Here is a 27,593-nt window from a genome sequence, read left to right on the forward strand (position 1 = left end):
CAGGATGGCACATCCTTATGTGACGTCATTTTGTTCTCAACAAATCATACAATGTACATCAGTGAAGATTTTCAACACATCATTCATCAAGACCTGATGTGTGTTTTAAGTGTTCCCTTAATTTTTTGAGTAGTAGACCTATATATATATCTATATATATATATAGTTATATGTATATTCTTCCTATAGTGCAACTTTTTAAATATATTTCTCTATGTTATTTCCCATTTTATTGTTTATGTTCTAATCTAAATATTTTTATTTGTTTGTAGAATGGAGGAGGCTACAACTACATCCAATAAGAGACCCAAATAACTACAAAGAGACACAAACTAACTTTAAAGACACACAAAATCACAAATGCATAATCAATGCATAAGGACATGCATAATAATCATAATAATAATAATAATAATAATAATAATAATAACAATTAAAAAAAAGAGGCAAACCCACCACAAAGTCTGTTTGTCTTGCTACTGTGTAGGAGAAGTGGAAGGGCCTTTGTGTGTGTGTGTGTGTGTGTGTGTGTGTGTGTGTTTAAGTTGCATGATAGTATGTAAAGGCTGATAAAGTATAGGAGTAGATATAAGCTGAGAATGGCGTCGCTGTATATTTTCGTTGGCGTGGCCGTTCTGTTGCGTCACGCTGGCAGAATTACACTAGTTTCTGTAAAATGAAATTTAATGAATGAATGAAATTTAGGGACGTAAAGACATCAGCTCTCGTTGTTTTCTGGTCTCGAAAAGTAGAAAAAACCCGACAGTATCCGAAGATCCCAGCAGTGCGCATCGTGATTTGAATGAACGGACCAATCAGCGCCCTCGCCAAACGGAAGCCGCTGGCTGTCCGTCACTCTTGCCCAATCAGCGCGCCGCACCGTTGTTTGCCTTGCTTTTTGAATTGAGCTCTAACAGCAGGCAGCCACCTAGTCGGGACTTCTATGAAGTAGCTAGCTGTCAACAAACTAAAGCAACCACATTTCGTTTATTTGGACTATTTCTCACGCACAAGGGCAGCATGCATTGACGACGGACTTGAGATATAACGTAGAGATGTTACAGATTTTCTGAGTCAGGACCGACGAGGAATGTTCAGGAATTCTTTATTGTATTGTTGACTTACTAGCTCGGAAGTTAGCTAAGTTAGCCAGAGAGCTTATTGAATTTAACTAGCTGACAGCTAGTTTAGCTCCTCTCGCTGCCCTTACTTTTATTCCTTTATCTAAGGTACCGGCCACCAAAATAGTCGGTAAGTTTAGTTTACTTTGATTTTGTTCTCATTGTGCTGTTGAAAACGTACCATATAAAGCACTTAACGTTAGCTTAGTTAAGTTAGCCTCTGTGACGTTAGGCAAAGGAAATGTGTGTCTTGGTGAAAGCAGCAAACGTTAACTTCGCTATCGTTAAGATGAAGTTGGATACAGGCTATCCCTAAAGTTATTCCCCCGGTTGGCCTTATCATGCGAGTCTTTTTGCCTGTTGTTTTAGACGAAGCATGTCTTGAACAGGAGCGAGTTCAAAGTGCCGTTAATTGCTTTTGGTATCAACTTGATTAGTGTGACTATTTAATTATAAGAAAAAATGTACCTTCATTGCTTGTTTTACGTTTATACCACAGTACCTTGTACTCTGTTTTAGCCATGAGTGTTTCAGTCTGAGATTTACTGCACTTGCACAACTTATTTGCAAAGACAGGTATTTTTATGAAGCCCACTAGATGCTGTTGTATGGCTGCTGTTATGTAAACAACCAAACAAATTGAAAGTTTCAGTATAAACTTCTTTTTCACCTTGCCTAGTTATATCAAAGTTATCAGAGTTCACAAATATGTTGCTTTCTCTCCAGTTGTCAGACTTGGGTAGTATTTGTGTGTGAAATCATACCAAGTTGTATCTCTTGCCTTTAGTTTGACAGTTCTCACCCGTCTTCTTTTCTTCCTTATTGCTTTACTTTCTCTCTCCTCTCTGCCTTGCCATGTTCTCCCTCTGTGTCCCTCTCTGTTCTTTTCCTGTAACTTTTGATAACTTGGACAGTTTGGTGCCCCCATAAGTTGCTGCCATGGCTGACAGCAGCATAGTGACTTTAGGGACAGCTCGGAGTCTGCTCGTGGATTCTTTGGTCTATGATTCCAGGATCGCCGAAACCACCAAGGACCATGTATTTCTGGGCATGGCATGTGAAGATGGGGAAGGTCAGTCTGCATGGCTTACCATTTTTTTCTTCTGTCCCTTCTCCTTCTCCTCCTCCTCCTCCTCCTCCTCTCTAAATACCCATACACCTTCAGTTTCAGCAGAGATTATACTCTAATGTGTAAAAATCAGATCATCAGATCAAATCATCAAAAAAAATTTTATTTAAATTCAACCCATAATGCAAGTACTCTAACAGAAAGGCAAACAAGGGGGGTAGATTGAAGATGGATTATTGCACATCTCCGAAAGTTATAATGATTTATTCTAGGGCTGGGCGGTATGGCCTAAAATTTATATCACGGTATAAATCGAATCCCTTCACGGTAACGGTATATATCGCCGTATAAATTTAAGTGTAAAAGTTATAATAGAAGTGTTTCTGAATGGGTTTTGTAGTCCCTTAGCAAAGCTAAATTGATAAAAAAAAAAAAAACAACAACAAGAAAAGCAAAGATATAATGTATTTTTTAGAGCAATTATTGTGCAGAATGCAGATCTCAAAACTCAAAATTAAAACCCAGTACTCTATGGTGCAAAATGTCTCCTGGGATCTATATCAAAAGGTAATTTCCTTCTTTTAGCAAAATCCTAAATGACTGAGTTGTGTTTTTTCCACCTGGACCTTTATGCTCTGCCATTTCTCCTCTAATCATCAGGCTGTAACCTGTGACAGGCTGTTATGATACCACAACTATCACACATTCACATATGGAGTTTTTTGTGGAGCCCCTAGTGTCACATAGGTTTACATTACCAAAGGTTTATGACAAACTCTCCTGGCGAAAACCAACTCCCGTGTGCGCACGGCGAGAGAGGAGAGGGAGAAACGCTGTGCTGCTGCCAGAGGAGACACTGAATGAGTTCCCTCTGAGCGGTAAGTCGCTAAAAGAGTCTGAGAAGTCTGGGGCTGTTCATAAGACATTAACTCACTCACTCACAAGTTCTCCAGCAACACATGTTGCACGTGCTACGCTAAATCACGGACGTGAACCAGCTCCTCTTGCTCCGCTGTCTCTGTGCTCGCAGCCATTTTCACACTGAGGCAGGTGTGATGACGTCATCGATGATAGGACGGTAGAGCGCAAATCTCTACCGTGGGCCAAATGTATATAATTTCTACCGTCTACCGCATATACCGTGCAGCCCTAATTTATTCATAACACTGCTTTGTCACATTTATGACCCAGCCGAAACCTGCAATATTTCTAACAAGCTTACCCGAACCACCTGATCACATCACTAGTTTGTACAAATCAGGGCTGTTTGCATCCTTAAATTTAGCAAAGTAGCGCTAATTTGCTTTCTTGCTCAGCTTCTCTCTTAGGGAATATTATACTTGCTCTTTGTCCATTCTTGTTTTTGTCTCTGTTAAAGAGGCGTGTCCCAAAGAATGGATGCTACTACCCAGAATGCAATGCGTCATGATGCTGTTGCCTATTCTCTATTTGTAGTCTACCCTCATGGATATATAAGGACAAAATATCAGAAACACATCTTGGTGTTACACAATAGCATCAAACACAAACTACAGCCTCCAAAATGACCATGAAGTTGAATCAGTCAACACCTCTCTAAAATGGTTTAAACAGTGCTGAACTCTGTTACCTGAATGAAGGACTTATTGCAGGGCCCTTATCTTATGGCTCCAGCATGGTCTGTGTGAAGACCGTGTGGGTGTGTGCATCACTGTCCGTGACAGTCAATGTTAACATACTCATGCCTCTCTCTCTCATCTGTGTGGGAGTTGTCATTAGTCTTGGTCACCAAAGAACACTGTGGAATAATTAAGAGCAATACACAGGGAGGATACCTTTAAAAAAAAAAAAAAAAAAAAAAAAAAAGCCAGGGAAAAGCTGAACAGGTTCTCACTTACATAAAAAAGGGTAACAAAAAAAGGACACAAAGCTGTGTCCAATGGAGTGGGTGCTGGATCAAAGAAATATGCGGCCAAATAGAAACAAATAGATCCACACCAAGTAGCTCCTGATAGAAGCATAAATACAGTCTTTGGTCCAGGACTGTCTTGGAGGGGGTCTGATAAAATCAGTGTTTCCCCTGGCAGGCTGCCAGGCCAAAAACATCATTAATTTTTTTTTTTTTTTTTTTTTTTAAACTGGAAATATCCTTTTCACTGTATTCACTCTGCAGCAGCACACCACTGTGAGTCCATGAATTAGACTGGTGTCTATGGTTAGTTCACGTGTCTGAAATAACAGCAGGAAAGTGGAGTGTCTGTTACCTAAACTGCTTAAGTCAGCTGAAAGTTGAATTGAAGATAATGTCTGTAGTCTAGTGTTACAATCAGACTTGGGTAGTGAACAACAATTTCAATTTTCAATTTCAATTTCAATTTATTTATAAAGCCCAATATCACAAATCACAGTTTGCATCACAGGGCTTTACAGCACACGACATCCCTCTGTCCCTAGGACCCTTGCAGCGGATAAGGAAAAACAGAGAGATGCAGGACAGACGGTAATGACAGTAGCTTACAACAACAATAATGAAAGTAGTAATATTATAATTATTATTCCGGCTATTGGGGTACAATACCTTGAAAGTATATATTAATATCTGATAGTATACATATGTGACAATAATCATATGTGTATAATAACAGTAGAAGTATGACTAATGATAACAGCAGCAGGAGGCATCTGGCAGGACCACAGCAGCAGCACAACCACACACGTCACACTATCCAGGCACCGCTGCGATATGAGTTAACCTGAGAGACAGTGGAGCACAAAGGCTCCGGAGAAGAAGCCGAGTTAGCAAGACGCAGAGAGTGAGAGTGAAAGTGAGAGAGAGAGACAGAGAGAGAGAGAGAGAGAGAGAGAGTGAGCGAGCGAGAGCGGTGTATTATCAGAGGTCCCCCGGCAGAATAGGCCTAAGTCAGCCTAACTAGGGGCTGGTACAAGGCAAGCCTGAGCCAGCCCTAACTATAAGCTTTATCAAAGTGGAAAGTCTTAAGTCTAGTCTTAAATGTGGAGACGGTGTCTGCCTCCTGGACAGCAACAGGAAGATGATTCCACAGGAAAGGAGCCTGATAGCTGAAGGCTCTGGCTCCTGATCTACTTTTGGAGACTTTAGGGACCACAAGTAACCCTGCATTCTCAGAGCGCAGTGTTCTGGTGGGATAATATGGCACTATGATAATATGGCACTCTCTAAGATATGACGGAGCCTGACCATTTAGAGCTTTATAAGTTAACAGTAGGATTTTGAATTCAGTTCTGGATTTTACAGGGAGCCAGTGCAGAGAAGCTAAAACAGGAGAAATATGATCTCTTTTCTTAGTTCCTGTTTGTACATGTGCCACTGCATTCTGAATTAGCTGGAGAGTTTTTAAAGACTTATTAGAGCTACCTGATAATAGGGAGTTACAGTAATCCAGCCTAGAGATAACAAAAGCGTGGACCAATTTTTTTGCATCTTTTCGGGTCAGAACGGGCCTAATTTTCGCAATATTATGCAGATGAAAAAATGCAGTCTGTGAGATTTATTTTAAATGAGAATTAAAAGATAAATCTTGATCAAATATTACTCCGAGGCTTTTTAAGGTAGTGCTAGAGGCCAGAGCAATGCCATCTAGAGAAACTATATCATCAGATAAAGAGTCTCTGAGTTGTTAGGGGCCAAGAACAATAACTTCAATTTTGTCTGAATTTAACGTCAGGAAATTGGTGCTCATCCAGGTTTTTACGTCTTTAAGGCAATTATGAAGTTTAATTAATTGATTAGTTTCTTCTGGCTTCATCAATATTGTGTATCATCCACATAACAATGGAAATTTACAGAGTGATTTCTAATGATGTTACCTAAAGGAAGCATATAGAGTGAATAGGATTGGTCCGAGCACAGAACCTTGTGGAACTCCAAAACAAACTTTAGTACGTAAGAATGATTCATCATGAACATGAACAAACTGAAAGCGATCAGATAAATACGATTTAAACCAGCTTAGTGCAGAACCTTTTAGGCCAATTAAATGCTCCAGTCTCTGTAGCAGAATTTGATGGTCAGTACAGAGATGAGTCCTTTGTCTGAAGCAATCAAAATATCATTTGTAATTTTAACTAGTGCTATGATGCACTCTAAATCCTGACTGAAATTCTTCAAATAACTTATTATCATGGAGAAAATCACACAGCTGGTCTGTGACTACTTTCTCAAGGATCTTTGAAAGAAAGGGAAGATTAGATATTGGTCTATAGTTGGCTAATACCTCTGGATCCAGGGTGGGCTTTTTTAGGAGATGTTTAATTACAGCTACCTTAAAAGACTGTGGTACATAGCGTGTTAATATATTGATCATGTCTAATAAGTGAGTGTTAACTAAAGGTAAGACCTGCTTAAGTAGCCTAGTTGGGATGGGGTCTAAGGGACACGTTGTTGGTTTAGATGAAGAAATCACTGCGGTCAATTGTTGAGGAGAAATCGGGGAGAAGCAATCTAAATATATATTAGGTCTTACAGCTGTGTTTGATGGCAGATAGGTACTATCTGAGGACAGGAGGTCATGAATTTTGCCTCTAATAGTAATAGTTAATTCTCTAATAGTTAGTTTTGTCATTAAAAAAGCTCATAAAATTATTACTGCAAAGGGCTAAAGGAATACAAGGCTCAATAGAGCTGTGACTCTCAGTCAGCCTGGCTACAGTGCTGAAAAGAAACCTGGGGTTGTTCTTATTTTCTTCTGTTAAAGCTGAGTAATAGTTTGCTCTGGCATTGTGGAGGCCCCTCTTACACGTTTTGAGACTGTCTGCCCAGACTAAACAAGGTTCTTCCAGTTTGGTTAATCGCCAATTCCTTTCAGATTTTCGCGATATTTGTTTTAACTTATGGATTTGAGAGTTATACCAAGGAGCAAACTTTCTTTGCTTTGTTGACTTCTTTTTAAGAGGTGCTACGGAGTCGAGTGTTCTTCGCAGCGAGCTGACGGCACTATGGACAAGATGATCAATTCGGGAGAGTTTAAAGTCAGTACAGGAAACCTCTGTTACTGAAGGACATGGTATTAAATTCAATGACGAAGGAATAATTTCCTTAAATTTTGCGACAGCACTATCTGATAAACATCTAGTATAGTAACTGTTGCTGAGTGGTGTGTAATCGAGTAAAAAGAAATCAAAATAATCAAATAATGATCCGATAGTGAGGGATTCTATGGAAAGACTGTTAGGTTATCAATTTCAATTCCATACATCAGAACTAGATCGAGGGTAATGTTAAAACAGTGAGTGGATTTATTTACACCCTGACTGAAGCCAGTGGAGTCTAATAATGAGATAAACGCGGTAGCCAGGGAGTCATTATCAACGTCAACATGAATGTTAAAATCACCTACAATAATAACTTTATCTGATTTAAGAACTAAACTGGATAAAAACTCTGAGAATTCAGATACAAATTCAGAATACGGGCCAGGAGCACGATGCACTCTAACAAAGAAAAGTGGCTGCAAGGTTTTCCAGGTTGGATGTAAAAAACTAAGAACGAGGCTTTCAAATGAATTATAGTCTAGTTTAGGTTTAAGGCTGATTAACAGACTAGAGTTAAAAATGGCTGCGACCCCCCCTTCTCGGCCGCTACCTTGAGGAATGTGGGTATTGTTATGACTGGGAAGAGTGGATTCATTTAGACTGACATATTCGTCTTGACACAGCCAGGTTTCAGTAAGGCTGAGTAAATCAATATGATTAACAAATATTAAATCGTTTACAAACACTGCTTTCGATGATAGAGACCTGATATTTAACAATCTGCATTTAATTCTCCTGTTTTGTCTTTCTGTCACAGAAGAGGTTTTAATTTTTATGAGGTTGTTATGCACAACTCCTCTTTGTTTAATTTTAGATTTAGATAATTTAGGTGGTCGGGGGACAGACACCGTTTGTATAAAACTATGGCTGGGTAACTGAACTAGAAGCTTAGAGAAGCGTGTAGGACTGTGACTCTGAGTCCTGGTCTCAACTCTGGGTTGTCAGGGTTTTGAATTACTAATAAACTTGGCCAGGTTCCGAAGATATGAAAGCAGCTCCAGCCAAAGTAAGATGAATACCATCTCTCCTAATAAGACCAGGTTTTCCCCAGAAAGTTTGCCAGTGATTAATGAAACCCACATTGTTTGCAACAACACACTAACTTGGTGACGGATTCAGTATCTTTATGCTTTAAGCTGAGCTAGACCAGAGAATATGCTGTTAGATCTTAATGGTGATGCTGTTTTACCCTCAGTGCTCTCTGCTGGAAGAGATGTAATGTAGCCCCAGTGCGTTTTATGTGGAGTGAGCACTGCACCAGGCTTTGCATAAAAAAAAAACAACTTTTCAGATGCTACATTGCTCTCCAGCAGGTGCTCAAGTTAACTTTGGAGGCAATTAGGCCTTGTGCGCTCTTATTAATTTGGCATGCAGTTAAAGCGACACTTATCTTTCTGGAAATTTTACGCTTTTCTTTGTTTTGGTTAAAATGCTATTAATAAGCTGATGGTACACTAAAATGTAAGTGAATTCCACCAGAGATAAAAACTCATAACATTGCATGATTTACAACGAGGGGATAATAAGATAAATGTGTTACTTACAGGTTGAGATTGATCCATGTCTCGTCCACCGTTTCAGTCTAGTGCGTCTTGTTTGAATACTCCAAACTAGGGCTGCACGGTATATGCGTCCGTGATTTAGTGTAGAACGTGCAACATGTGTTGCTGGAGAACTTGTGAGTGAGTGAGTTAATGTCTTATGAACAGCCCCGGACTTCTCAGACTCTTTTAGCGACTTACCGCTCAGAGGGAACTCATTCAGTGTCTCCTCTGGCAGCAGCACAGCCTCTCTCCCTCTCCTCTCTCGCCGTGCGCACATGGGAGTTGGTTTTTGGCAAGAGAGTTTGTCATAAACCTTTGGTAATGTAAACCTATGTGACGCTAGGGGCTCCACAAAAAACTCCATATGTGAATGTGTGATAGTTGTGGTATCATAGCAGCCTGTCACAGGTTACAGTGTGATGCTTAGAGGAGAAATGGCAGAGCATAAAGGTCCAGGTGGAAAAAACACAACTCAGTCATTTAGGATTTTGCTAAAAGAAGGAAATTACCTTTTGATATAGATCCCAGGGGACATTTTGCACCATAGAGTACTGGGTTTTAATTTTGAGTTTTGAGATCTGCATTCTGCATAATAATTGCTCTAAAAAATACATTATATCTTTGCTTTTCTTGTTGTTTTTTTTTTTTTTTTTTAATCAATTTAGCTTTGCTAAGGGACTACAAAACCCATTCAGAAACACTTCTATTATAACTTTTACACTTAAATTTATACGGCGATATATACCGTTACCGTGAAGGGATTCGATTTATACCGTGATATAAATTTTAGGTCATACCGCCCAGCCCTACTCCAAACAGTAGCTCAGTAGCTCTGCGATTGGTTTAAAAGTGTGGAGAAAATGTAAGGAGCCATACGATTGGCTGAAAGCGAACACACCTGATTAACTGATGAATCTGTCAATCAGAATCATAATTTTGATTGACAGATTCAGCCAATGGTGATGTTCGTTGGCCTGTGATGTCAGGGGAGTCTCAAAATTCACCACACAGATTTCTCTCACAAATGTAGAGAGGTTCACAAATGAGAAGCAGTTTGTAAATGCACATTCAGCGATTCGCATGATCTGTGAATTTATATTACAAGTGTGCCTCATATTATATTTGTGAACCAGAGTGTGTGCATTTGCGAAACAGATAGTGTGCATTAGTGAGTCCGAAATACAACTGCCAGACCATGTGCATTTGTGAAAAACCCTGCGCGAGTTCATTCATTATGAGACTAATTGACCCCATAGCAAACTGTGCCATTAGATTTGGCTACAGTTGTGTTATAGTTGTGTAGTGAACAAATAGTGTATAAAACATTCAGTTTTAAGTTGTCATAATTTCACATTTCAAATTTCCGATAATGTAACTTTCATGTCATTTTGCCGCTGCAAACTCAGTTCTTGGTCAATATGGCACGCATTGAGGAATTTATTGCTTTGAGCGACCAAGTTTCCTATCAACGCTGAGTGGACATCCACATTAAAAGTGATACCTTTTCTTTTAAAAGTTAATTTCAGGGCAGGTTTTTTTTGTTTGTTTTTTGTTGCATTCATTTCATAAAGCTAATTATATTGAGTCAAAATGGATTTAAAATACAATGAGGAGCCATGTCCTTTTTATGTGAGAATTAAAGTGAGTTCTTAAAGGACAACTTCGGTATTTTTCAACCTGGGCTCTATTTCCCATTTGCAATACCGAGTGGGGACGCCTTCCGCCTCTCTGCTCCTACACTGACTGACAGCTGACTCCACTCATTCACAGTCACCACTGCCCCTGGGCCGCTACCATATGCTATTTACAGAGATAGCACTGGCGATCTGAACCGGTCAGTGGCGAAAAAAAGCACTTTTATACAGGACGCATTTGCCCCCATTACCGTTTTAGCTCGTTTCGCGGCTCAATACTGAACCAATTTTAGAACAAGTGGTACCCATGAATCATACCCACACATACACATGGGGAAATAGAGCCCAGGTTGAAAAATACCGAAGTTGTCCTTTAAGTTCCACTAAGGGAACATATGTTGGCTTCATACAATACTTGTAGATGAATCCTCCTCTATGCAATTTCTATGCAGCTGTTCTCCTTCTTCTTCTTAATCAGTGATGCATGTATTGCAAATTTGTGGCTGTAAACCTTTGCTGTAAGTCAAAATGTAGGAAAACCTTCATCACCTCCTAGAGATAACCTCTTCCTTAATCCGTCTTCCAGTTTTTTGTATGTCTTGTACCCTTTTCTTCCTTGTTCACTCTGTCTCTCTCTCTTCATTTCTCTTAGATATGCTGCCAAAAGTGGAGACAAGGGTTGTTCTGGTGGGAGAAGCTGGCAGAAATGGAGTGCTGGTCAAAGCACTGCAGGTATATCAGTCCTCTATTAATCCTGAAGGTCTACTGGCCTCTATTAAGGTGGCAGGCCTTCACGATCTGAGCATGTCAAAATCACTGCTGTTCTCTGTTTGATAAGTAGGACATAGAAACTCTGTTCTGAAGGTTGATGTTGATGCTTCTGGGTTCAAACTGTGAAAAAATGATGGCTTGCCCCTGCTGTTGTCTCATGAGGTAAATACTAAGGATAGACCGATACATCGGCTGGCCGATATATCGGGCCGATATTTGAGTTTTTTACTTGTATCGGCATCGGCCGATATGCGCGTGGGTTCGCGGATTTATTTTTCCCTGGCACTTTTTTTCATTTGAAAGTATGTGGTTAAGTTGAACAAAGCTGTTGAATCCTACTGTGTACAGTAGTTGTTGTTTTATTTATGCTTCAGCTTAAATATTTGTTTATTTTATAAAGACATTACTCAAAGATTTAAGTGAATGTATAATAATAATAATAATAATATTCTACCTGTTCTACCTCAACTTTCCATCTTGTTTTAGTATTTTTTACTGTTCAATAAATGTTTCTTATTTTAAACTTGAGACCTGTAATATTTGTTATCATTGTTTCATTTTTTTTTTTATGTAAATTGAGGGAGCAAAAGCAGTATCGGCCCCAGATATCGGCTCAAGAAAATCGGCAGTCCATAATCGGTCATCGGCTAAGGGTGATGGGAAAAAAATCGGTATCGGCATCGGCCCTAAAAAATCCATATCGGTCTATCCCTAGTAAATACACCTGAATCAGCATGAAATGGGATACAGAAGTCCCTCATGGATGTCAGTTTTTCACTTTTTATAACTGTTGCAAGACAAATTAAGCATTTTGGCCTTGGGCTCTGGAAACTTGTGATGGGCATTTTTCGTTGTCTTCTACATTTTTTAGACAAAACAAATACATTAAACAATAATGAAAATGTGAAAAGTGATTAGTTGGACACATAGGGTCTCATTCATGGAACGTGAGCAGAACATATTTGTGTGTTAACTGTTCGCTGAAGGAAATTTATGTGTATTTTGGCATTCATCAATATGTTAGTAGCTCTGAGCTTTTCGTAGGTTTTGACAAAATGAACAACTGCTTCTGACTGCGCATAGTACTTGTGTAAATAAGGAGTGCACATAAATTTTGCTTGTCGTTATTAGAAATGACAATTTGAATTGGTATTGTGCTCTGTTATGTTCACAATACGCAGATGCCTTTGAAAGATGTAAGTTAAAAGTGACAAAAGATTAGAAATATCATAATGACGCTAAATTAGTTGGTATTAGCAGATTTAAGATTAGTAGTGATTTAGTAGTAGTGATTTTTATTCCGAACATGCAAATGATATATAACGTATATATGAACAAGTAAAACAGAAATAATAATACAAAAATGGACAATCAAGACAATTACAGAAAAAGAAAACAGCTCAATAATTTCACTTACATGTCCGAAAAGGGGTGGGAAGAAGTACAACTTATTTAATCCTGCCCCTTCTCCATAAAATATTAATAATAGTTATTTATCTCCCTCTTCCTTTTACATTACTCTTTTCTTATTTCTATATGCATACACACACACACACACACACGCATATGTATACACATACATACTGTATGTACATATATACATATACACACAAACATACAGTACAGGCCAAAAGTTTGGACACGCCTTCTCATTCAATGCGTTTTCTTTATTTTCATGACTATTTACATTGTAGATTCTCACTGAAGGCATCAAAACTATGAATGAACACGTGGAGTTATGTACTTAACAAAAAAAGGTGAAATAACTGAAAACATGTTTTATATTCTAGTTTCTTCAAAATAGCCACCCTTTGCTCTGATTACTGCTTTGCACACTCTTGGCATTCTCTCCATGAGCTTCAAGAGGTAGTCACCTGAAATGGTTTTCCAACAGTCTTGAAGGAGTTCCCAGAGGTGTTTAGCACTTGTTGGCCCCTTTGCCTTCACTCTGTGGTCCAGCTCACCCCAAACCATCTGGATTGGGTTCAGGTCCGGTGACTGTGGAGGCCAGGTCATCTGCCGCAGCACTCCATCACTCTCCTTCTTGGTCAAATAGCCCTTACGCAGCCTGGAGGTGTGTTTGGGGTCATTGTCCTGTTGAAAAATAAATGATCGTCCAACTAAACGCAAACCGGATGGGATGGCATGTCGCTGCAGGATGCTGTGGTAGCCATGCTGGTTCAGTGTGCCTTCAATTTTGAATAAATCCCCAACAGTGTCACCAGCAAAACACCCCCACACCATCACACCTCCTCCTCCATGCTTCACAGTGGGAACCAGGCATGTGGAATCCATCCGTTCACCTTTTCTGCGTCTCACAAAGACACGGCGGTTGGAACCAAAGATCTCAAATTTGGACTCATCAGACCAAAGCACAGATTTCCACTGGTCTAATGTCCATTCCTTGTGTTTCTTGGCCCAAACAAATCTCTTCTGCTTGTTGCCTCTCCTTAGCAGTGGTTTCCTAGCAGCTATTTGACCATGAAGGCCTGATTCGCGCAGTCTCTTCTTAACAGTTGTTCTAGAGATGGGTCTGCTGCTAGAACTCTGTGTGGCATTCATCTGGTCTCTGATCTGAGCTGCTGTTAACTTGCCATTTCTGAGGCTGGTGACTCGGATGAACTTATCCTCAGAAGCAGAGGTGACTCTTGGTCTTCCTTTCCTGGGTCGGTCCTCATGTGTGCCAGTTTCGTTGTAGCACTTGATGGTTTTTGCGACTCCACTTGGGGACACATTTAAAGTTTTTGCAATTTTCCGGACTGACTGACCTTCATTTCTTAAAGTAATGATGGCCACTCGTTTTTCTTTAGTTAGCTGATTGGTTCTTGCCATAATATGAATTTTAACAGTTGTCCAATAGGGCTGTCGACTGTGTATTAACCTGACTTCTGCACAACACAACTGATGGTCCCAACCCCATTGATAAAGCAAGAAATTCCACTAATTAACCCTGATAAGGCACACCTGTGAAGTGGAAACCATTTCAGGTGACTACCTCTTGAAGCTCATGGAGAGAATGCCAAGAGTGTGCAAAGCAGTAATCAGAGCAAAGGGTGGCTATTTTGAAGAAACTACACAAGTACACATACATACATTCACACACACATACTCTTCAGATTAGCTTTCTTAAAAATGTGAATGGATTGTTTTAATAGACTTATTGGCAAAGTGTTTTCAGAGACTGAGAGAAAATGTTGCTAATAGTTTAGCTTTCTGTTAACAGGGGCCAAAGGCTCACAACTGTGGCTTCGCAATCATGTGTATGTTGCTAATATTGGTATGCTATAGCTTCCTGTCATAAATTCAGTTATCAAGACAAAAATCTGAAAATACACATCTTGCATCTAGACAGCATGGAGATGTTGTTAGATGTATTGTTTTTAACAATGATTTATTTACTCCATAAGTGAAAAACTGATGTGTAAAGATGCTCTATTCCCATTGATAGCAATGGTTCACATGACGACAGAATTCAAAATGCTGTCAAAAATTCAGTTTTTGATATAAAATTCTGATATTTGCCAAATCTGAAGATGCTCTGTAGCAAGTTTGGTGTCAACTGAGTAAAAATTGCGGGAGGAGGTAAGTTTAAGAAGTTTTACAGTTTTTGAATAAAACAATAGTGATGGACTTCTAATTTGCAATAGGTTTAAATGTACAAAAGTTTCTTCAGTATTGGGGCTACATTTTGGTGAAAGCTGTAGCAGCACCTACGGTCGATTTGTTGTGAATTTTCAAAGTTTTTTACTTTAGACGCTTGCTGTAGTGCTACCATCAGGACTATTGACTGGTATTTGCAGCTGAGAAAACCTGGCATAGGACTGGATCTTTGTGCAAACTTTGGTGATTTGTCACGCATGGGAAGTAGGATTGGAGGAGGAAGAACAGGAGCAGGAGGAGAGTTAACCGTTAATCGTTTAAACTCTGACAATATTTTTGACCAGGTATGTGTGCCGGTCTACAGGTTAATTTTTCTACTTTTCAGTTTACGGCTCTGCGTATCACCTGTGCCTGGTGGGAGCTAGCGGCACTGCTCATTCAAGATGCATGTTGGAGTGTTGGCTCTCTCTGTCCCTCACTCGCACACACACCTGCCTGTCAGTGGAGATAAGGTTTTTGTGCTTACTTCTCACAAGTTAGCCTTCTTGATACAAATACTGGTTCAAAATCAGTAAGTTTATAAGCTTATATTGTATGAATGGAAGTTTAATTGGGAGAATGTGACTCCTGAAATTCAACTCGCATCGCTAGAGCGAAGGCGGATCGTTCTATTGGACTTGTTTGCGATTGCACAGTGGTGTTTTAGAACGGAGCTTCTTCCTTTAAAAAGAAACCTTTGGTTGAGCACAGACACTGGCTCCAGAGAAGGCTTTTGCCAGAAAACAGAACTAGTGACAGCTAATATAAGCTGATGTTGTTGATGTTTTTCATTTGAACTGGTGAAAATGAGGGTAGAATCTTTGGTTCTGTAGTACCAACATGTTAGATTTGTAAATTACACTGTCTGTATTTTTTTGTACTTGTGATTCAGAACACAGCTTTGGTCAAACAGTCTTTGCTGCTTTGCAGTCATTTCCTGCATCTGTCCCAAAAACTGTCCTTGCTTTTGAAACTATTCCTGCTCTGGGAGTAATGTTCCCTCTGTTGTTTAAGTCCACAAGGCCAAGTGAGACCAAGGTGCAGCTTAGTTTCTCTTCCTCAAACTGTAGTCTCTCTATGTAATACAATACGTCAAAGGACTAGCTGAAGGGAACAAAAGAAAAAATCCCAGTACTTCATGTCATTGTTATCATATTGATACACTATTTTGTAGCATTTTGTTCAGTATTTGTGAACTGTTTCTTTCTCTGCACTTTAAGTTCACATAAAAGGAGAAGCCTATTTTCAAAATTGCAAATTACAGATTAAGAACGTTGATTTTATATTGCACGTCAGTGTGCACTTATTTGCACCTTTTTACATACTCACATATGGAGAGAAGACCTATTCTTGCCTTGGTGTACAAACTGGTATTTAAGTCTCAGTTTAAAGGCGGAGGAGGTTCTTCTGCATGCATATTCAAAATAAACACTAATCGCATACATCTATGGACTCTCAGTACCAGATGTTATAACTGAGGAGAGCTCACAGACGTCCTGTTTGATAATGGATTTCAGCAGATGGAGCAGAGAGGTCCGCACATTAATTCTATTCTCAAGCCTTTGTTTTGACATGATACTAGTCGACCTCTGAGGACAGGCTAGCTGGTGTTAGCTGCCCTGCAGGAAGGGACAGACTGAATAAAGCAGAATCTGCACTCTGTCACGTCCACTCTTGTTGCCTTCCCTCTTTTCAGGAGAGATATCCCCTTGTCAACTGACACAAACAGAGAATGCTGATCAATTTGCAGAGTCCTTTACAGTCTGTCTGTCTCGTAGATGTGACCATTGAATTTACTGAAGGACACGAAATACTGTGTACATTCCCCAGTTCAGTGATGATAATTTTGAGGCATGTTCAATTGTGTGATGAATGGCTGGTGAAAAAAGAGGACTACATGAAATGCTGCTTTTGCAAAGTGAGTTTGAGTTAGAGCTCTGATTCTCTGACTGAGCCCGATTGGGCCGGACCCAACCTGCTGGGTTCGGTATGGGCAGGGCTGTAATTTCTCATTATTTTCCCCAGGCTTGAATTGGGTCAAGTATCACCAATTTAGCATTGTTTTTTTTTTCTCCAATGAAACTGGCAGTTCTCGTGCATAAATGTCAGGAGCACGCTCTCTGTTCACTGGTGGGAGTATGCTCACCTGTGTGTGTGTGTGTGTGTGTGTGTGTGTGTGTGTGTTAGTGTTAGGCCACGTCAGTGGCACAAGTCGACACCCCCCGGGAGGAGTCGACAAGTCGTGTGTTTTTTCCCCCCCTCTCTCTCTGTGTGCTTGTGTATGGAATGCAATCGCTGCCTCTGATTACGCTGATACTTTATCCTTGACAGCGTACTATAAGCGGAGCAGACTCCGCGAGGAATGTCCGCAGTCATTCGGGCTTTCATAGTCGAGCGCATTTCCGCATTGTAGCTTCCTGTAAAAATGTCCATGAAAAATCCCCGCGATGTGAAAAATACATGCCGAGCAGTCACTGGTGCGCGGAGCGGAGTCCGCGCAGTCGTACAATCTAGCTTTGCGCGCACAGGGCTTGCGGACCTCCGCAGAGTCCGTTCCGCGTACGTTCCGCCCGAGTATGTTCGGGCCTTGACAGACACACACATCACATGTGTGGAGATACTTCACTTTCCTCCGCCGTGTCAATGTGATGACGTCATCAAATGACTTCTCGACTCGACTTTATTGACAGATAAGTCGACCTGAAAAAAAATCAGTCGTTAATGCCCTTGTGTGTGTGCATGCGCATGCATCGAGGCAGAACTCTGCCGTGCACGATACAGAGAGCAGAGGAGAATTGTAAACGTGTGACCATGTAGAGACAGAAACGACATGCCGTCATGTAAATAAGATAAATAACATAAGGTTATTTAGTTTGTTTAATAAAATGACAAGGTATAGACCTGCTCTATAGGAAAGGTAAGCTTAAATGACTTCCAGGGTTCCAGACTAGAGGGTGACAGGGGTGGATTTTCAGTCCTGTCCCATCCCACTCCCACAAAAATAATCCCATCCCATCTCAATCCCATGAAAAAGAAAAAAAAAAATCCTGTCCCGTCCCAATCCCACAAGAATGACTCCTGTCCCATCCCGCTCCCGTGTTGTGTTTCAGTTCCAATTAAAAAAAAAAAAAAAATACAGTACATGGATCACACAGTGCCTACCTTAGTTGAATATAAACCCAAATATGACATCTAATGTTGTGTTTTGATGTTTATTGCCTAATTATTTTTACATTCACGCCACCTTGAAGCTGTTCAGAATGATGTGGTCAGACAACACGTCATAAGAACCAGTTCTGAGAGAGAAAAATGTAGTTAAAGTATTGCAGTAAAAGTAGTGTTTGGTTCCTCTGACTGATATTATTATATATGACATCATTAGATTATTAATATTGAAGCATCAGTGTTAGAGCAGCATTTTACTGTTGTTGCTGGAGGTGGAGCTAGTTTCAACTACTATATAAAAACTTGACTAATTCCGCCCGCTCCCGTTGACTTTTTTTCCCATCTTGTCCCAATCACGTGACGAATAGTGAAACTGATTCCCATTCCATGGGAATCCCACAGGAATCACATGACCTGTGGGATTCCCGAAAAAATGTCAGCCTCTACTCCAGACTAACTTTTTTTAGTAGGAGCACTGTAGCCCCTAACTGAACATTTTAGGAGTACAAGCAGAAAATTTAGGGGAACAGTAGGGCTGCTGGATTATGGAAGAAATCATAATCACGATTATTTTGGTCAAAATTGAAATCACGATTATGCAAACGATTATGCGGCACACGTGATGACTTATACTGTTTGCATGACGGCATGTCATTTCTGTCTCGACATGGTCGCACGTTTACACTTCTCCTCTGCTCTCTGTATCGCGCACAGTGGAGTTTGGCCCCGATGCGCACACACACACGTGCGCGTGCGCGCACACACACACACACACGCAGACTATCCTGTCTCGCTCTCCCATTTTCCGCACGCTGTTTTTGAAATCTCCTGCGATCACCTGCCCCTCGCATTATTTGTAGTTATCCAACTTGACTGGCTCGTGGAGTGAATAGAGAGAGGACAGGAGGGGGCGGTATTGCGCATGCGCGGTTTCCGTAGAAGACAAAATAACACATCCAGGCGTCCGTGACCAAAAATCGTTTACCCTTGATTTCATTAATTTTGAAATCGTTTGACCTCAAAATCATAATCGCGATCACCAGACAATTAATTGCACAGCCTTAGGGCACACCTTAAATTGTCCTGCACTGCAATTATTCACATTTTTTTTTGCCATTTTAACTGTATCATAAACTATGTGTAGTCTACTGTCTATTAACATTGGACTGTTTTAATTATTTAAGTATTTAACAACACAGAGACTGGTGGTCAGTGATTTATGAGGATTCTTAAAATAACATATGTACAGATAGTGGTGGGCGATAAAATGATAACATATTGTCTTGCGATAAACACAAGGAAAGCCACGTGAGTTACTCTTGGAGTTGGGCTGTACAAGGTTGGTTGCATGACCACACTCACTTGCTCCCTGGTAACCTAGCAACGGTGTCATGCAAACAGCTAACAACGTCAGGTTTGGTTGCACCATCCTCATGTGTGAACACAAGTTGTGTTCAGGTCCGCCTATTAGCCGCAACTTTGGGCTTGTTTTTTTGTAAAGTCGCTTACAAATATTGGTAGTCTCCAGTTGTTTTTTGAACTTGTTTCTAAAGTGGAGTTGCTTATATGGGCTTGCTCTCTAAACATCGCCTTTTTCTATATATATCCGTCTAATAAGTTATTTAAACGCATGATAATATGTCAGGCTGCAGGATGTTTCCACAGCTCCCCTCCCTCCACCCTCGCCTTCTCCGCATACACACAGGTGACGGTCAGTCAATGAGACTTTTCACATTTAAATTGCACGATTATTGGAGGTTCTTTAACTATTTTGCTAACAAGTAGGCGAAATATGGAAAGAATACAATACAGATATGTAGAAAGAAAGAGGATTAAAAGATTCAACTTCAAGAGGGGGGAGATTCAAAGGCAGTGTGCAGATTCTGATTCTGTGTGAAATATGTATTCATCATTCTGATCTTGTTCAGCATACCAGTACTGTTACAGTGAAAGTAAAATGGCTCGTTTTATGCAACTTCTTTACTTTCATTTTCATTCATTCATTTATTCTCTCCACGTTTTTGGTCGGCTAGTTGGTTTGGTAGAGTTCAAGGGCAGTAAATATAATGTATTTGTAAAGTAATTTTGGTTGCTGGTCCTGGTTGCTTGTTTCTCTCTATTTTTAGTGCCTTAGTTTTTTTTCCTTCTCTACTCTAGTGTTTTATTGTTTCTTTTATCTTTGTTTCCCTCACTGAGACCTGAGTACAATTTTAGTTGCCTTCATGTACCAACATGTTCCGGTAGTGACAATAAACTTCCTTGAATCCTTGAAACTGGCAACAATGAACACAACATAGCATGGAGTGAGTTGCAAGAATGAGTGCGGATAGCGAGGAAATAGTCGAGTTGTAGTTTTTATACCATCTTGTGTATGTTCATTTATTTGAGTGTTTTCTAATGGTTGTGTTGACATTACATTTTTCTCCGTGTGCCTTGACTGATGACTGTGATTGAAATCAGAAGAAAGCTATTGCGTTTAAAATAAATGTGTTGAATTTTTTTTTATCTTAAATAGGTTATATAAAAATTATCAATAATTAATAATAATAATAATACATTTTATTTATATAGCGCTTTTACAGCTCTCAAAGACCCTTTACATTTAAAATCAAAGAAAAGAAGTACATACATGTAAGTGCAAAGACATAAACAGAAGACGAGGACAATATAAAACAACAAGGTGCAAAAGCATAGTGCAAAACAAAGAAAAGGAGGGCACATGAGGAACCGAGAACGAAAAGCTAATGTTAAAGGTTAAAGGCGGATTTGAAAAGGTGGGTTTTGAGGAGTGATTTGAAGGTGGATGGATTTGGACAGTCACGGATGTGTATAAGGAGGGTGTTCCAGAGGGAGGGGGCGGCTATGGAGAAGGCTCTGTCGCCCCAGGTTCTGTGCTTGGTCCTGTGTGGGGGTGAGAGGAGGTTTTTGTCGGATGATCGAAGGTTGCGGGAGGGAGTGTGGTGGTTGAGCATGTCTGTGAGGTAGGAGGGGGCCTGGCTGTGGAGGGCTTTGTGGGTGAGGAGGAGGATCTTGAAATTGATTCTGTACGGGACAGGGAGCCAGTGAAGGAGCCAGTGAAGGTTTAATTATCGTTATCACCCCTTAATGTAATGGTAGGGGGAAATTTGGGTTTTGTGCAGAAGTCCTGCACGTAACCCGCAAAAAGCTGTGTAAGGGGTAAAAATTTGCATATATGTATATGCAAATACATATATGCAAAGGGGTAAATATATTTTTTATTTTTCAAAATAAAACAGTGAAAAAGACTTGAATTTATAGGTGTTGGTGGTTGCAGCTTTGACTTAGACATAATGACTGATAACAGGTTGTTCTAGTACTGAGCTTTACAAGTGTGGGTGGGTGTGGGTTTTCAAAAAATGGACCCGTGCAGGACTATGCACTAGTGTACTATTTGTCACTGCAGGTCTTATTCTGATTGGTTCATGTGTAGACATAAGTTGTAGCAATAGTCACATGGAATGGTTTTGGTCCTAAATTTTTTTTTGATGAAGGCTGTCTTTGGTCTCAAAAGTTCAAAATCATTGCGTAGATCTAGGAAGATTGGATTTTGATTGACAAAAGACTCCACCATGAATCTTTTACAATTGTCATCATATTTTAGCTCATCACATGATAAATAAGAGTCAAAATCCTACCAAGTTTTTTTTCTGCATTTTTTGCCATGTGAGCAGACCGAAACATTGCAAGTTAGGACTTACTACAGAGCCAAAATAATCCTAGGTTAATATTATATTTTATTTAAAAAAAACAGAAATACACCTGGTCAGGTTGTTGAAACATACAGTATAACATCCAGTCAAAATGTGTACTTTCATGGGGATATTTATGTGTCTATCAGTGTGTGTTTGTCTCAGCTCCAGTAAGCAGCATAGTTTTGTGTCTTTGAGTAGTTCCATGTGAAGGTGATTTGGAGGCGTGGCGGCAGACTAAGTGCTGTGAGAATGACTTCCTTCCCAGGTCTCTTGAGCCCTGTCACTTCTGAAGGCTTCCTGCTTAAATCATCTATTCTCCCTGCCAATCTGCAGCACAGCCACATCCAAAGACATCTGCCGACAGCTCCATCAGAGCTCTCCCGATTGCCTGCCTGACCGCCCGCCGCCATCGCTCATGCAACCCACAGAAAAAGACGCCCCCCCACCATTTCTTCACGTCCCCTTCCCTTTCTGTCCTCGTCTTCCTCTCCTCTCCTCCTCCCTCCCGAGGGCTTTGAACTTTTTATATTAATTCTTAGCAGAAATTTCTTCCCCTCCCCAGCCTACCCCCTGTTAAGCTTGATATTTGTTTGAAGTCACTGTCTTTAGACTTGCAAGGACACAGACCCCGCCCCATCTCCTCCTTGCCTCCTCCTTCTTGAATCCCTAAACCCGACCATTCTATTTTGTCCTCGTGTGGGGTTAATTTGTATGAATTTGTCCCAGGCTATCTCTTTTACCCTTATGTTTCTCGCTCTCTGTCTCAACCTTCTGTCCGTCCCCTCTTTTTTACTTGTTCTGCTCTCCTCCTTTCAAATGCCAGTGTTTGACATCCACTTCCTGCTGGTTGGTTTTTACAGGCCATCAGAGTAATGGAGGTACCGGTGGTAAAGATAAGAGAAGGCGAGGCGGGTGCCGAGGAGAAAATGATGATAAAATCTATAGTCAATATGGTACAGTACAGTGTCTGCCTCTGTGTGTGACTGTCTGACACTTTGATGGGAACTGGGGGAAGTGCTGCATGAGTCTCAATTCACACTGGGTACTCGCTCAATCGCTGTGCATGGCCAACTCACTGATGGTGAACTGATTTGTGGGTGAATATTTAAATGTAATTTTATCTGGATCGCTCTTTAACAGAGGTTGGCACTCAAATGTCAAATTACGCTTCTAGGTTGAAGAGTCATATGTAATTTATTTAAAAGGCTTTCTTCTAAGCTTTATGGCATTTGAAAATGGGCAAGTTCCAGCTGTTACAGTTGCAGGCAGTCCTGTGAAAATCTGTTTGCACAATAGACTGTACGTATAGACCCCCACCGTACAATAACAAACCCAAAATATCCTGGATACGGTCTTGCGCTGGTGCTTTAACTTTGAGTTTAGATTCTGCGCTGTAGTGATCTCTGGTGATGTCACATTCCTGCCTGTACACCTGTCCGACCTGTTGCAATAAGTGCCACTGATTGCAAGCACACCAACTGGCACACATAGCTGTCAATCAGGATGTCAAACCCCATTCCTATGATATCAAATAACTAATTAAAGCCATTCCTATCAGAAAAAACGAACATTTGAAAATACAGCAGTGCAATCAGAACTACTTGAAATGACAGAAACCATCATTGGGAAGATTTAATTTGACATGTATTTAGAGTTTGTTAGTTGGGTTGCCGGTTTTATGGTATACTGTAATATGAAAGTTAATGGATATCATAACGTGTACATTTCAAAAAGAAAACTTTTTAAACATAGCTTCATTTAAAAACAGTTTCAGGTTTTAATTAAAGTAATAAAACATTTGTTTTACATAAAATAATCCCTCTTTTTTAAAAGTCATTCTGACTAATAATAATAATTCAATTCAATTTTATTTATAAAGCCCAATATCACAAATCACAATTTGCCTCACAGGGCTTTACAGCATACGACATCCCTCTGTCCTTAAGACCCTCACAGCGGATAAGGAAAAACTCCCAAAAAAACCCCCTTTAACGGGAAAAAAAAAAACGGTAGAAACCTCAGGAAGAGCAACTGAGGAGGGATCCCTCTTCCAGGACGGACAGACGTGCAATAGATGTCGTACAGAACAGATCAGCATAATAAATTAACAGTAATCCATATGACACAATGAGACAGAGAGAGAGAGAGAGAGAGAGAGATGCAGGTAATGACAGTAGCTTACAACAACATTAATGAAAGTAATAATATTATAGTTATAGTTCTGGCTACTGTGGTACAATATGTTGAAAGTATGTATTAATATCAGACAGTATACTTGTGTGACAATAGTCATATGTGTATAATAACAGTAGAAGTATGACTAATGACTAATGATGGCAGCAGCAGCAGGAGGCATCTGGCAGGACCACAGCAGCAGCACAAACCACACACGTCACACTGTCCAGGCACCGCTGCGGTATGAGTTATTCTGAGAGACAGTGGAGCACAAAGGCTCCGGAGAAGAAGCCGAGTTAGTGACATCCAGAATGGCCGAGTTAGCAAGATGCAGTAATAGGATGAGAGAGAGAGAGAGAGAGAGAGAGAGAGAGAGAGAGAGGAGAGAGAGAGAGAGAGAGAGAGAGAGAGAGAGAGAGAGAGAGAGAGAGAGAGAGAGAGAGAGAGAGAGAGAGAGAGAGAGAGAGAGAGAGAGAGAGAGAGAGAGAGAGAGAGAGAGAGAGAGAGCCCGGTGTATTATAGGGGGTCCTCCGGCAGACTAGGCCTAAGTCAGCCTAACTAGGGGCTGGTACAGGGCAAGCCTGAGCCAGCCCTAACTATAAGCTTTATCAAAGAGGAAAGTCTTAAGTCTAGTCTTAAATGTGGAGACGGTGTCTGCCTCCCGGACCGTAACAGGAAGATGATTCCACAGGAGAGGAGCCTGATAGCTGAAGGCTCTGGCTCCTGATCTGCTTTTGGAGACTTTAGGGGACCACGAGTAACCCTGCATTCTCAGAGCGCAGTGTTCTGGTGGATAATATGGCACTATGAGCTCTCTAAGATATGACGGAGCTTGACCATTTAGAGCTTTATAAGTTAACAGTAGGATTTTAAATTCAATTCTGGATTTTACAGGGAGCCAGTGCAGAGAAGCTAAAACAGGAGAAATATGATCTCTTTTCTTAGTTCCTGTTAGTACACGTGCTGCTGCATTCTGAATTAGCTGGAGAGTTTTTAAGGACTTACTAGAGCTACCTGATAATAGAGAGTTACAGTAATCCAGCCTTGAGGTAACAAAAGCGTGACCAATTTTTCTGCATCTTTTCGGGTCAGGATAGGCCTAATTTTCGCAATATTACGCAGATGAAAAAATGCAGTCCGTGAGGTTTGCTTTAAATGAGAATTAAAAGACAAATCTTGATCAAATATTACTCCGAGGTTTCTTACGGTAGTGCTAGAGGCCAGAGCAATGCCATCTAGAGAAACTATGTCATTAGATAAAGAGTCTCTGAGTTGTTTGGGGCCAAGAACAATAACTTCAGTTTTGTCTGAATTTAACATCAGGAAATTGGTGCTCATCCAATTTTTTATGTCTTTAAGGCAGTTATGGAGTTTAGTTAATTGATTACTTTCTTCTGGCTTCATCGATAAATACAACTGTGTATCATCCGCATAACAATGGAAATTTATAGAGTGATTTCTAATGATGTAATACTGTGATACCGTGAAACCCCGATATATTCTGAGACCGCTATCATACCGTGAATACCATATTGTTGCAACCCTAGTTTTTAGTTTAGCTCATGTCCCATTGGCTAACATAGAGGGGGTGGGTTTTATGACTATTTAGTGCACTATTTAGTGAGTAGGGAGTGATTTCGGACACAGCCCTATACTCCAGCCTGCCAGCAGGGGTGATCCAGATGTTTTGGTTTCACTTCTGGGGAGCTGTGATGTTGTCCATCCTCATATAAAGTCTTAGGTTTTTACAAAAGATTTTATGAGATAAGTCTGAGTCTGTCACCATTAGCAATGCACCTGAAGCTATGATTTTGAGTGTCCTCTTCTGTTAAAGGGTTCAGCATTTTGTGAAATATGTAAATTAGCTTTCTCTCTGAGAGTGAGATGAGAAGATTGAAAATAACCTCATGTCTTTACAGAGCCAGAGTCAGGATATGTTTTTTGTGGTCACAATTTATTCTACTTGCCAGGACGTTTATGCAGCATCTCCAGCTAAAGTGCAGGTTGCCAGATATGGTTGGTGAGATTTTGGTCTCCCTGCAAAAGCATGATAGTATCAAATGTGACAACCTTACTGTGACAGCTAGCATGGCTGTAGACTAGGGATGCACCGAATATTCGGTAACCGAATATATCCGGCCGAATGTTGCAAAAAAACACACATTTGGTATTCAGTGGAATAAGTTAAAAGCAAGGCCGAATAATAGCGGCGTGTTTTGATAACGCAATCAAACAGCATGCTGTGACAGGCGGAGTAAAATGTCAGCAGTGTGGCGATCCGCCCGTCACGACACTCGCATTTGCGACTAAAAATAGTTTTGAGCGAGGAAAATAAGCTTAAATCATTCAGCACGCTATGCGAGCAGCCTACAGATTTCAACCAGCAGCAGAAACGAAAGGCGAATCCCATCGGTTGTGGGTTGAACGGGGGTCACAGACACAGACAGTAATACATTCCTGTCAAATACGGCGGCCATAGGCTTATTGCAACGGAGAAGTCGGCTCCAATAATTTCCTCTTTCGTTGGTGTCATGACTGCCCAAAAGTACCTGGACAGCCGAGCCAGCCGAACACAGGTATGTGATGTGTTTGAGGAGAAACGAGCTGTTCACGACCCACAAACCTCACCGCACTTTAGGGACTGTTCTTTACTTATGAAGGGACTTGTCAGGGGAGGAGGGTGGCTGGTTGATTCTTATTTTATTTATTTATTTTATTTTGATCCTCCCTATGTTCATCACTGATTGATGCTGTTTTTGAAGTATGAATAAGTCAATAAGTTATTTATTCCATTGAAATATCATTGATGTATTATAGAAAAGTGATTTATCTTTTTATAAATGACAAAAGGCACATCTGCCTCATTTTCGCTGTGGTATCGTGATACTACTCAGAACCATGATATTTTCACTGGTATCGTACAGTGGGTCCCAATATTGGTACCCTGACAACACTAATCTGGAGGGGGTTCATCTGCAAAAACTAATGAAAAACTAAACAACAATATTCGGTATTTGGCCAAGCGTTTAATATTATTCGGCTTCGGCCACAAATTTTCATTTCGGTGCATCCCTACTGTAGACTCTTAAGGCCCACCAGACTGACATCAAAGTACAAGCTGACACGAAAGCTGAACTGCCAATCAGAGTGATTTCGTTCACTGTTGGGCTCCGCCGTCTCCGACGCCAACTCAACATGCTAAATCGGTCAAAAAAAGCTAATGAGGGCCAACACTGCAGGACACACTGCAACAACAAGGGCGACAGATGCTCACTGACAGCCAAACATTGACTTGGTGTGTCAGGGTCTTTAGTCTGTTACATTTCTGTTATATACAGATCAAACAATAAGACATAACATGTTCACTAGTGAGCTTCAGAACTGTTGGTAGATGTAATTTTGAACACTGGACAGACCAGGCTAGGTATTTCCTGCTACTTCTAGTCTTACGCTAAGCTAGAGCGTGCTGGTATTGATCTGCTCATCTCACCTTCAGAAAGAAAGCGAAGTGTATTTCTCAAAATGTTAAAACTGTCCACATTAGCGTCTGAAACAACATGGATCTTAACATTGAATGATAAATGTAATTCTGACTCTGTGTGTGTCACGCTTCGCTGATGCCTCTTCACTTTGTCTTGTGTCACCTAATGGAACAAATGTTTTGGAGAAAATTTGTTTATATGTGCAGGTTTACAGGTACCACAAGTAATTTC

At 40.4% G+C, this 27,593-nt stretch overlaps 1 protein-coding gene across 4 annotated transcripts in view; it reads left to right on the forward strand.

Moving 5' to 3' along the window:
- The first annotated feature begins 907 nt into the window (after positions 1-907).
- Positions 908-27,593, forward strand: part of ect2 (epithelial cell transforming 2) — a 108,145-nt gene continuing 81,459 nt past the window's right edge. For 2 of the 4 annotated variants that reach the window (XM_033620789.2, XM_033620792.2), the window contains exons 1-4: positions 908-1,251; positions 2,036-2,193; positions 11,070-11,149; positions 22,566-22,658. In XM_033620789.2, coding sequence (XP_033476680.1) covers positions 2,061-2,193; positions 11,070-11,149; positions 22,566-22,658 — 306 coding nt within the window. In that variant the 5' untranslated portion in view covers positions 908-1,251; positions 2,036-2,060. The remainder of the gene's footprint in view (positions 1,252-2,035; positions 2,194-11,069; positions 11,150-22,565; positions 22,659-27,593) is intronic. The other 2 variants (XM_033620791.2, XM_033620793.2) reach the window with 1 other exon arrangement.

This window comes from Epinephelus lanceolatus, chromosome 6, assembly GCF_041903045.1.
Source record: "Epinephelus lanceolatus isolate andai-2023 chromosome 6, ASM4190304v1, whole genome shotgun sequence".
NCBI lineage: Eukaryota > Metazoa > Chordata > Actinopteri > Perciformes > Serranidae > Epinephelus > Epinephelus lanceolatus.